The 12,506-nt window shown below is 39.0% G+C and overlaps 1 protein-coding gene across 3 annotated transcripts in view; it reads left to right on the top strand.

The window, feature by feature from the left end:
• The window catches only part of PAX3 (paired box 3), a 44,220-nt gene extending 33,859 nt beyond the window's left edge, over positions 1-10,361 (top strand). For all 3 annotated transcript variants that reach the window (XM_072143137.1, XM_072143138.1, XM_072143136.1), the window contains exons 6-9: positions 1,091-1,256; positions 1,362-1,576; positions 7,462-7,708; positions 8,375-10,361. In XM_072143137.1, the coding sequence (XP_071999238.1) occupies positions 1,091-1,256; positions 1,362-1,576; positions 7,462-7,708; positions 8,375-8,409 (663 nt within the window). In that variant the 3' untranslated portion in view covers positions 8,410-10,361. The remainder of the gene's footprint in view (positions 1-1,090; positions 1,257-1,361; positions 1,577-7,461; positions 7,709-8,374) is intronic.
• Positions 10,362-12,506: the final 2,145 nt, after the last annotated feature.

The following is a 12,506-nucleotide window of genomic DNA, read 5'->3' as shown; positions in this document are numbered from 1 at the left end:
CGGCATATCACTGTCAGTCAGGACCTCTTTGCTGCTGGAGAGGTGCACAGTGCATCGTATTACAGCAGCAGCGAAGGAGTTAATTTACCATAGAGACTTTCTGATTGCGTGTTGGTGCTTTTTATTAAAGGGACAATGAAGACTCACGAGACTAGTAAAACTGGCTGGCTTTCTTTATGGACCTACAGCAGTGTGAAAAACATGAGAGCGTTTCACCAAACTAAGTGATATTTACTCCTTATAGGTTTGGTGCCTATGAGTAGATTATAACGACGAAAAGGCTCCCAAATTGTCAGAATGTGATGATAACAACCCCTTTTATATGTGACATTTACAACATAAAAACGTGTAACTTAATAAAGAAACACTGCATTTTATGTAAACAAAAAAATACAGGAAAAAAAAAAGATCCAAATAATTAAAATATTAGAATAAATTGGAAGTTATAGCTGAACACATACTATAGTTAAATATATCAAATAAATACATGTCAAATATGATTGCGCTGGTCTAACCCTGAGTGCGATCCCATCAATCCCTGCGGAAGACTCTTATCTACACACATTGTTATAGGATTCTGTCAGACATCCCTGAAGACACTTGAAGACATTAGATAATGACGTAATCCCAGAGGTTTCCATTTGTCTATTACAATGTTGTATGGCCTTGTTAAGTGGAAGAACAAATGACACTACTTCTTGCCTTACAGGGGAGTAATAAACAAATCAGACATAAAATATGCTGCTATTCCCTCCTATATTATGGCTTTTCCCAGACCATAAATCTCCATAAGATGTCAACAGTTGTATGACTGCATCTTCCACGGAGGATACTCTGCATTATTTCGTATAATCCCAGTATCAGTTTTTGGAATTTGTGTCCCGTCTATAACTCTTATCTAACACCATGCCTACCCCCCACACTCCCATGAAGTAGACGTGTCCGTGTCCAGCTGATTTCTCCACTGTATAAGACTTGATATACACAATCTTGTTTCCATCTGCCACCTCTGACTAAAGGAGAGGGTACATTCATGTGACCAGGGAGACACGTACGTTGTCTATAACTGTTCTAAATATTTCTTTTCTAGGTGTGGTTTAGTAACCGCCGTGCCAGGTGGAGGAAACAAGCAGGAGCCAATCAGCTAATGGCTTTTAATCACCTTATTCCCGGGGCTTTTCCACCTGCGGCCATGCCAGCCTTGCCAACCTATCAGTTATCAGAGACGTCCTACCAACCTACATCCATCCCACAAGGTAAATCAGAATTAGTAATATCCTTACAGTACATAAAAAAAATCTATGTGACTCCTCATGTTACAATGTACAGAACGTAAAATGAATATTCCCTCTTTCTTGCAGCTGTGTCTGATCCAAGCAGCACGGTTCACAGACCCCAACCTCTCCCTCCGAGCAGTGTTCACCAAAGCAGCCTTCCTTCCAATCCTGAGAACAGCTCGGCCTACTGCCTGCCCAGCGGCCGGCATGGATTTTCCAGTTACACAGACAGCTTTGTACCCCCGTCTGGGCCTTCCAACTCCATGAACCCCACCATTGGCAATGGCCTTTCACCTCAGGTCAGTGGAGTGTTTTCATTCCTTTAACTGAGAGCCAGAATCGAACAGCCTGGGCACCTGAGGCATGAAGGGAAGAAATTGCCAAATTCGAACCATAAAGCGTTCTTTATATGAGCCACATGATTCTGTTTTGCGAATTTCCTTCCCTTTTTCCCTCCTCCGCCCCCGCACTGGCTACTTCAAAAGCTGTGGCTGGTAGGCTGTCTTTCAAGTGTTTTTCTTCCTCCAAAATAATATAGACCTTTCTGGAGTTAAACATGACAGTGGCCACAAGGCAAAGAGTCAGAGGGAACTGTACAACAAAGATCACAATGTCTTGCACGCAGCACACATCATGCGGTAGAGGAGAGCCTTATTTACTACAAAGATGTTCCAGATCTTCAGCGTTACTATGTGTTGTATGTCATACCGCAATACTATGAGTGAGAAGATCTATGCTTAGTATGGCAGACAATAATACGATCATTCCTGCTTATGGTATGGAGGAAGTTTAATGAGCCCAATGAAAATCGTCTGAGAATATCCTGCATAGATTTATTTTATTTTTATTATCGCAGATGAAGGCGCTCATTGACTTCCAAGTCCATAACAATTTTTTTAAATTTTTTTTTAATACACATGAATTTGATTGTAATATTATTATAATTTGAATACAGTGTTAATATTTAATAGTTTTTAAGGAGTATTTTTTAAAGCTTCTCAGCCCTTTAAAAACAAAAATACCTGCACCAATAAATTAAAGGAATGCGGCACCTTGGGAATATATATGGTTCTCAAAGCAATAATTATACTGTTAATTTCCATTCGGAGCAGTTTTGGTGTTGTACTTGTGAATTCCACTAAAATAAATTGACTTGGTAATTGAGTGTCAAAAGGTTGGTTGAATTTACTACGGTCCACAGCTGCCTGAGGTTGGCTTGACATTGTTAATGTGTGTCTAAACACAGGGATTTTTATTATATCAGAGGGACTAATATTCAGGTGTCTAATAGTTTCTCTGAACGGCATGCAATCTATAATTAAAATCAGGCCTCTTTGTCGGGCTAAGTGGGGGCAGTTTCACAGCTATGAATCCTCCCCAAACACATCTTCCTCTCGGCACTGAGAGGAAACAGAAGGATATTGAGAATGACATAAATGAAAAGTGAAAAGACAATTATACCCAATTACACACTCATCAGCCTGGCTCTAGCGCTGAGAGGGCATCTTAATAGGCAGAAAATGAGATTTTAATGGCACAAAGGGGAGCAAAAATAACGACTTGCGTCTCTTCCTTCTCCTCTACGTGAGGTTAGGATCTTGAGACGGTTATAGCTACTCTCTGCTAGACAGTGATAAATCTGTGAAAATATAAAGTTCAAAGCATCTGAGAGTTAAAAAGGGTCCACAGTCAAATGCGATGGAATAAACATTACTGCCCATGGGCAAAAAACTCATAAAACCTCCCTTTTCTAGCAGTAAGTGTAATTAACTTTCACTGCTTTCTTCCTACTGAACATTAGCAGGAAGCCCAAACTTTCTGGCTTTCAACACACAGTAGGAGTAAATGGCTTTAAAATGAAATAATCTTCTTTTTCCAATGTTATGGTATCACGTAGAAGAAGGCAGCCGAGACCGGAATTTATTCTCTTAATTAATTGGAAAGGCCGGGTAGAGATGCCTTCTACACATAGACAAGGCCTTTTCATCTATGTATAACATATTACTTTACACTTTGAGGCATAAAACACAAGAAAACAGACAAGGGGATGGAAATTACAACCAAATGTATGTATATTTGTCTGTATAACGTCTTGAGGAAGCCAGAAAGGGTTATTTGGACGAGAAATCCTCTAAGGAACCTCAAGTATTCCTGCTCCATAACTCAGATTTTGTTATTTTCTTGCATTCTTTCAGAATGGTAAATGTCCATCCTGAGACTTGAATTTCTGCATTGACTTCTTAAAGCGGGAAGCAGATAGGGCAATTAATGTAATTTAAGATGTCCACTATGTTTGATGTGCAGAGATTGAGAAAGCTCATATTTTCATGATGAAATAAAACCACCTGCAGAGGTCATTAAAGTGATGGAGTGTTCCCTCTGGTTTATTCATCGGCATCTGGGACACAGAGTATACTGAGAAGTCCGCTCGTAGTGCGGGATGATGGCCACGTACTTCCAAATAAGAAAAATAGATAGATAGGGTGTCGTTATCATTGGGGTTGGTTTCTTTTCCAACCCACTTCTACATTTGGCTACAGGAATCCTTCAAACATTAATGGATATGGGAAAGAAGGAAAGGATGCATTTAATGGTCTTTTTTGTTGCTACTTATTGTGGCTTCTATAGGTTTTTTGCATTTATGCATTTATGTGCATTGTATAGATTGACCAAGTAGATGGTCATATGTTACATTTAAAAGAAAACTTTCTTTTCATTAGGTCCTACGAATGTTGTAGTGGATATCATCTGCTAAAGCCATACACCTAAATTATATTGGACAGCTTCCTATCGATAAGCAGGACTTAATACCCTAGATGACCACTATGGATCTCCATTGACTTGTGGAGACCAACTTTCTTCTATACAGTAGTGCAGTTTGGAAGAAGGTAGATGATGTGACCTCTAGGAGAACCTTTCAACTGCAGGCTATAATATAAGATTGTCAAGTTGCCAATGGACAGGGGCGTAACTTAAGGGGGTGCAGAGGTTGCAATCGCACCCGGGCCCAAGAGGTTAAGGGGGCCCTTATGGTGTCACTTTCCCATATGAGAAGACTAGTACTATAAACGATACTTTATAGTCGGGGGCCCGGCACATACTTTGCACTGGGGCCCATCAACTTCTAGTTACGCCACTGCCAATGGATGTAGGAATGGCATCATAATATGGACTTGAATGTTTACCATGCAATATTTTCCATAAGGTTTATCTTTTTCTTGGATTTTTGTTAGCATTAACATAACACTAAAGTGCTAATTATGAATTATATTTAGATAGCAATCTATTAAGAGGTTACTGGTATAAGGGATAGATAATGAATTGCATTAATTTGGATTATACTATCATTACTGTGGAGCAGGAGTCCTGTAGCCTTTGCCTAGAATCACTGTGTCAGGTCATGCTCTTTCCTTCCTGTGATGTCAACTAATTTATGGTTCAGAATATAAAGCTAATGATATGTTGTAGCCCATTGACACGTCTTCAGATGATTTGCACTGAGAATGTGGCCACCACCTCTTAATATGTGTAACATAAGCTGTTCTAGAACAATGAGCTCAGGTCAGTAAAGATAGAGAATTAAAAATTAAATGAAAGTATCTGAGACCTACCGTTACAATATCACTGGAGGGGAGTCCTGCAGAAGAAGACTGTTTAAATTTAGACCTCCTTCTTATTGGCCCTCAGGCACTTGGCTAGAAAAATGGAAGTCACCATAATTTTCTTCATTACATCCTTATATTACAGATATTTCCTACAGATGGTAGGTTTGTGTGGTCACTTCTCCATTTAGATAATTTATGGGATGTTTGTGCAACCACTATATGTATGTATGGGGGAGATTTATCAGATGTGTTTGAAGTAAAACTGTTCTAGCTGCCAATGGAAACCAATCAGAGCTCAGCTTTACTTCTATAAAAAGCTTTGGGAAAATGAAAGAGTAGCTCTGATTGTTTGCCATAAGCAATTAGAACAGTTCAGCTCCCAGACACTTCTGATAAATCTCCCCCTGTATGTCTATAAAACATGTCACTAAACGTATTTGTCCCCCTAATTGAATAGAGATTAAATAAACTTCTCCCATGGACCATTGCGTGATCTATATTGCTAACTAGGAGAAATGTAACTACCTCCCATTATAGTAAAACCCGCTTTGAATGAATAAAATAGATTCCTGTAAACGTTGAACCTACAATATCTTGGGATCTCAATAACTTATACTTCATTCCTCTACAGAAAGTCTCCATGTAGTGTGTGTTCCGGGTTTACCCATGACCATGTATTTCCTAGACATTGATTGTATAATGAAGAGGATTAGCTCTTTTAGCTTGGGAAATCCCTTAGCAATGTAGACCAGATTAAACTCACATGATGGAAATGTCCCTATAAAAGTATGAAGGAGAGAATCTGCCTCCACTTGATTCATGCCCGTGTGAACACAACTAAAGAATTCCCAACCATTCTGCGCAGCGGGAATAGTACAGAGCAGGTGGCACCATTTTTCTTAGAACTGGGCCTACATCTGTTTCCCATCACAATAGAGCAGGGCTCTGGACATCTTCAGGACAACGTGTCCGGCTTCCTGTGGAGGAAGCTTCTGTAAATTACACGCTACACATGTGTGAGGGTCAAACATGGACAGTATGCAAGTTAGTGTTAACCCCTCTTAGAAAAAAGGAATAAAGAAAAGTACATGGGAACAATTCAGAGCAGATAAATTATATTTACACCTTTAGGCCACACACAGATGATTCAACCCTTACAGTGCCAAGCCAACATTCGTAAAGCAGACTACTCCTAGTTTTCCTCACGGGGGAAGAATACTTGACAGAATTTTTGAACAATTATAATTTTTTTTCCATCTAAACCTCATGATGAACCTTGGAACATAATGGTAGTTTACAGTGATGTCACCATTGCTTGGTTGTGCTATATTGTTACTTTAAGTTACTTTTTAAAGTTGGTGTTCTGGAAGTAATGTTGAATTGTTAGGAAAGGTCCTTTTTGTTGGGTTGACCTTCGCAGCCTTTCAGTGTGGACTTACTATTACATATCATTTTTAACTGTTTGGCTCCCATGTGGTTCTGCTTAGAAGGAACATTGTTGAGATGTGTCGGCCTATTATATGGTTTGCAATGGGATCCTTATTACATTATCCATGTCTTTAGGAAAATATATTCACTATTAACTCGGTTACGGATGCTGGCAATTTTGAGCAAGGCCGATAGCTTTTAAGTGTGTGAGAGTGTTTTTTTACTGAGATCCGTCTCTGAAAACACTCAAGTCTGATCCTTTACTGTGGAAATGAGAGCTCCTCTGGAACCGGAAACAAAATGAAACTCACCACTTTAGTAGAAGGGATTAGACCGAGGTGACCGTTCCCTTCCCTTAGTTCAGTGTTCAGGTGAAAAGGTCAAGACAAAAAAAAATACAGGGGTCCTCGAGCCTGGGGCTACATCCCTTTTTTAGCTTTCAAACAGACATAAGCAGGAAAATCAAATTATTGGGATGTTAATTCAGTGCAGGTAGATTCATGGAACACTAAAGTTCATTGGAAGAGTAATATGTTTTTTTTTTTGGAGGGGTGGGGGATCGCTCTAGGTACGTGCTGCTTTCCTTAGTTTTTAGAAGTTTCCTTCTAAACTAATCCACAAATACATTATTCTTAGCAATTCAGCCTTGGATAATATATGTTGTACATTTTTTTTCAATCGGTTCATGAAGGTTTTTGTTTACTCTCCTTTACCGATGTTGTGATGTACACCCATGTGAGTGCTGCAGCCACTCATAGCCCTGCTGCTACCAATCATTGTAGTCTTGTGGGTGAATGGTGTTTGCTCAGCTATAGGAGAGTAAAAAATGCTGGTAAAGTGTTGGCTCATTCAACAGATGAGTAATGTTTTTCAATTTTTTTTGTAATTTTAAAGAATTTAGGGAAAATATGCATCCTTCAAGGGTTGTTGATACCAGCAATATCAGCAACTCCCAGTAACACATGACCAATGTGGAGCTGTGCAAGCCTCGCAAATGGTCTATGTTTACATAGACTATAAAGTTGGATTTAAGGGTATATTAATATGGTCTACATCAGATTTGAATGTATACATTTGATGAAAATATAAATATATATCCAAATATCATATGTTAAAATAAGATATACTAAAAATGCTATTTTTTCCCACAGGTAATGGGTCTCCTTACTAATCACGGTGGAGTGCCTCACCAACCTCAGACTGACTATGCCTTATCCCCATTAACCGGAGGTCTTGAACCCAGTACTGCTGTGTCAGCAAGCTGCAGCCAGAGACTAGAACACATGAAGACGTTGGATAGTCTATCAACATCTCAGTCATACTGCCCGCCAACATACAGCACATCAGGATACAGCATGGAGCCTGTAACGGGATATCAATACAGCCAGTATGGACAGAGTAAGTATACCTAATATGTCAGTAATCTGTGCCATATAGTCAGGCTTTTACTCCCCAAATACTCAGAAGCAGGAAGTCTTTAGCAATCTTCAGCATCAAATTTGGAAGGTCACAGATTATCTCCTAAGCTTGAAGTATAGTTTAACTGTTTCCATGCATACAGGGGACTCGATCCCTTGCATTGAGTTGACTTTTTTCTATCAGATAAAGCACAAAACAAGAAACATTGTGGCTTCCAACAGAAGGTTGATGACTCTCCCTTTCTCACTGAGTCTCTTTTGTCTCCGGTGCCCGTTGATTGTTCTCTGAAAAACATCTGTTGCATAATTATTTGCTTAAGTGATGTCAAAGACATCTTGAGGTGATTACGTGCCGAGACATGAGACCTGACCGCCATTAGGTAAAACAGAAGGTTTTGCCCGACATGCAGTAACCACGGGCATGCCCCATATTAAAAACACATGTCTTTAATCAAGTCAGTTCAAGAGTCATTAAAGTATATGATCACATATTCTGAAGAGTTTGTCAAACTTGTCCCGGGAATAAAAATATTAGCCCTATTCTTTGATATCCCAGTATTATATGTGACAGTGTCAACCTTTGGTTCAGGCTGGCTCTTAAAGTGAATTGCTTTAAGTCTTCTAAACATCTCTCTGTTTCCTACAGGTGCCTTTCATTATCTGAAGCCAGATATTGCATAAAGTGACTGTCTCTCCAGTGGTGTCAGAACCGGGAAGTTTGGACAAGATGGATATTCTCGTCATTTGGCAGCTCCAACTGGAGCTTGACTGCAAGACAAAGTAAATGATAATGACTTCTTTTATGGAAGCAAAGAGGATAATGAGTAATCTTATAATTCAGCTGGCTGTGTAGGGCAAAAATGGACATCCTACCACTCTCCTGGAAAGACTTATCTAAAGACTGGGCAACTGTTCCAAGCGTGGACACCAAAACTCTAGGACTCAACAGAGCTTAGCGTTGGAAGTCAATGCTTCTCCTGGGTTCCCACAAGAGGCAGAACAAGCCGAAGAGCTGAGAGAAAACATGAAAAGATTCAAGGAGTTTATTTGAAGAGATTATATTTTATTTTGTACCCCCTGTTAGTAGCAAAGTGGTGAGGCAGCGAGGAAGACTTTCGATGTCAGACCCGGCACAGAGCAGGGAATACACAGGATTTTGTGCCTCTTGGGCTTGGTCATGGTGAAATGCACTCACTTTGAAGCTAGATTTGACTGTACAGATAACATTCCATGTTACAAATACAAGCTTCATCATCCACTTGTTATTTAGGGTTTGACGTAAATAGACAAACAAATGTTTATTAAGACTTTACTAGGATTAACACCCAGCATTTAAGAATTGGCACATACAATTGGCGTGAGAAATAAATAGGAACGAAATAGAGAGGAACGCCCAGCGCCAAACTCTGACTGAAAGACATTGATTTCATGGCTGTCAATCAACGTGCAATAACATACCTCACTTCAACATCCCTTTCATGTCCTGCAAATACAATGGGATTGTATTTTCTGCAAGTTCATTCATTTTCAAAGAAATTTCTGAACCTCAATTTGACATTTTCTACAAGAAAGTCACTCGTTCTATTTTATTATACAGTAAAGAAGGCATTCCACCATTTTGTCTCTTGTATGTTTGTAGAATTCAGTGGTATGTCGGCTGTAGATTTTTTTCTTATTCCAGATGTTTGACTTGAGCATCCACTATGTCTTTGCAGGGAACGTTAGGCAAAGCAAAGTGGGGTTTGTGGTTGAACTATAACAATCCACAGGAGGCTTTAGCCAGATTTAAGTTATTTTGATTTATTGGATTATATAATTATGTAGAATGATAGGCCCAGGCTAGCCTCCAAGCTATTGATAATGGGGATAATTGAAAATTACACTCAATATTTTCTGTATTTTCTGTTCTTTACTTTTGTTTAAAGTAATTAATCCATTTCTACAGTGGTAAAAGCCAGGGCAGAACATTTCATCTAAAATGGATTATACAAGGTGATATCCTTAGTGCAAGGTATAAAGGGGCATGTCCACAGGGAACAAGGAACAACAAAGAAGTGCTTCCTGTGTCATGCCCCGCCCCTCATGCCTTGGACTAGGGAAAACACAGTGTATCAATTTCATTTGGAGTGTTCCTTTCAAGGGCTGTGCTTACAATATGCAGGATATTTCAGTGAGTCTATTTTTTCACCACATCTATATATTGCTGATGAAAGAGGCAACAAGGGTGCGTTTTCTAGAGTATTCCGCATTTATCAGGAATTAGTCAATGAATCATTGTATATGACAGGTCAACTTTTAGAAAAATAAAACATGGAGTAGCCTTTGAAGCGCTTTCATTGCTAGATGAAAATGCAATAAAAAGGGTTACACGATGGTCTATACTGAAAATGTAAAAAAAATGATGTTAGGTGGTTGAAAATTTACAATCTTATTTATTTCTTCGTTTTCTTGACGAGTGAAGCGAGGTAGAGCACAAAATACATTCCTTTAAGAATGATGGGTAATTGGTTAGGGATCTAGCTAGGATAAGGTTAGTGATGAGATCACACTTTCGTCTTAGAGGTGATGGAAGAAGTTAAATTTTATCTGTGTCTAGTCGGGATTTCCGGCAACAGATGCTGCAATATGTTTCATGTTATAAAGTGCAGTAAATATTTACTATTTATAATAAAACCATTATAAATACAATGATGCAAAGTTGTTTTTCCTTAAGTTCATTTCTTAATTTTGTGTAATAATTGAGTATGTACCCCAAACTTAAAGGGGTAGTCCAAGACTGTAAAAATAAACATTGTTGGCTGGGAGGCGGCTGCTTAAAAAAATTAAACATTTACTCCAGGCATCCCACGCTGCCATCTCTCCGGTCAGTACCCCATGTAAACAAGTCCCGCATATACAGCGCTGGGAATAGGAACGGGTGGGCATGGCTGGCCACCTCGGTCGTCCGGAAGCTGAACGCAGCGTGACTTATGTTCCCTCTGTTTGTTTACATGGGGCATAAATCTGAGAGATGGCAGCGCCAGGAGGGTGCTGGGAGGTAAGTAAATGTTAATTTTTTTAAGCAGCCCCCTCCGGCCACCAAGGTTTTTTATTTTTTACAGTCTCGGAAAACCCTTTAAATGAAATCATAGGTTGTAAACGCCTGGTGGGGGGCAAATGCTGGTACCTCCACCAATCACAGAACAGATTATTTTTCCCCTGAATTGAGTGTAATGCTACTCCAGTCAAATTCATTGGACTGCCAACCATAGCCAAGTACTGTCGCTCAGAATCACTCAAGGGTACACAGGGTCTCTGGACTCCTTACTGATTACTCCTTACTGATAAATATTAAATGCACACTCTCAACACATTGGACACATATGAAATGGACTACAACATATTCTTCCAGATAGTAGTGAATGGTGGAGCTCTTTTGTAAAACTAGAGTAAAAAAACATATTATCTAAATTTCACATTAACTGTTTGAATGTTGAATGTTTCGAGAAGGTCCTGCTAGCACCATAAATGTCATTGGACCACCATCCATGCATGTGCATTCATACTCCATTCACAGAGGAAATTTTGGTTGCTTTTTCTCCTGATCACTGAAAGTCCTAGGACCCAGAATACAATATATAGCTTCTCAGGCAAGTTGGATTTTCCATATAACAAATACAGCACATATAACATTAAATTAAAAAATTTGCAATGAGAAAATAGAAAAAAAATGTAAAATAAAAATTTGTCATTTTCTGGTCTTAATCAGTAAAAATATGTGATGCATTAAAGGGGTATTCCCACGGAGACAAGACTCTTAAATATACTCAGGATAACAAAACAACACATACCCTAATTCACTGTTATTAACAAAAAATACAGCATATCACAGATATAATTCCAACCTGTCTCTATCAGTCCTGGTGATCCCTAGATACCGTAAATCTTCTGACTTCTTCTTCCTCTCATGAATAGCTTCTCTTGTCTGCACACTGCATAGCTCTTTGCCTCTTGCCCCTCTCCTCTGCATAACAAGACCAGCTCAGACATAGGCACTTCCTGCTGGCAAGCAGCAACATGCAGAGACTCATACTACTAGCTACAGGCAAAGTAAGGTCTTTATCCAGGAGGGAGGCAAATAGCAGCGCTAACTCTGTTTGTGCTATAGGTGAGTTAGTAGAGCTGACTGTGCATTGTATTAATTAGGTGAGGGAGCAGAGCTCAGTGTGTCAATCTGCTTATATCCATCTCATGACTCTAATCTCGTATGTGACAGATAATAGTAGAGTGTAGTAACCACATTTAGTAGAAGCTATATAAAAGTGTAGATAAACCCTGTACCCTGATAATCTAAGCACATTGTCAGCACACAGCATCTCATAGCACAGAGGACTAATGAAGTGCCTGGTTAGCAAGTTATAATAGCTAAAACAGCAATAAAACTAAGTAAAATAGTAAACTAAAGGGATTAACATTATCTTTACTGTGTAAACATCACTAGGGCAAAAAATTTAAATCCCATTGACATCAATATCAATTTTATTTCATCAGTTGTTCCGTTTAGGAAGGTTCCCAAAATGACCCTAATTATTGACATAAAAATTAACAGTGATGTCAACTGAATTTTTAACTGATACCTTAAAGCTCTGTTAAACCTCCATTCTTTACTTTTTACAACAACAGCCAGAGAATATCAGTGTTACTGCTTGTACATCTCTATATCTAGTTTATTAACTACCAAAAACAGCAACATTTGCAGCATTTAGCTTTAGTAGTAAATTATATTAAAAATTTTGTCA

The sequence above is a fragment of the Engystomops pustulosus genome, chromosome 3 (assembly GCF_040894005.1).
Source record: "Engystomops pustulosus chromosome 3, aEngPut4.maternal, whole genome shotgun sequence".
Lineage (NCBI taxonomy): Eukaryota > Metazoa > Chordata > Amphibia > Anura > Leptodactylidae > Engystomops > Engystomops pustulosus.
This window is presented reverse-complemented; position numbering and strand designations above follow the sequence as displayed.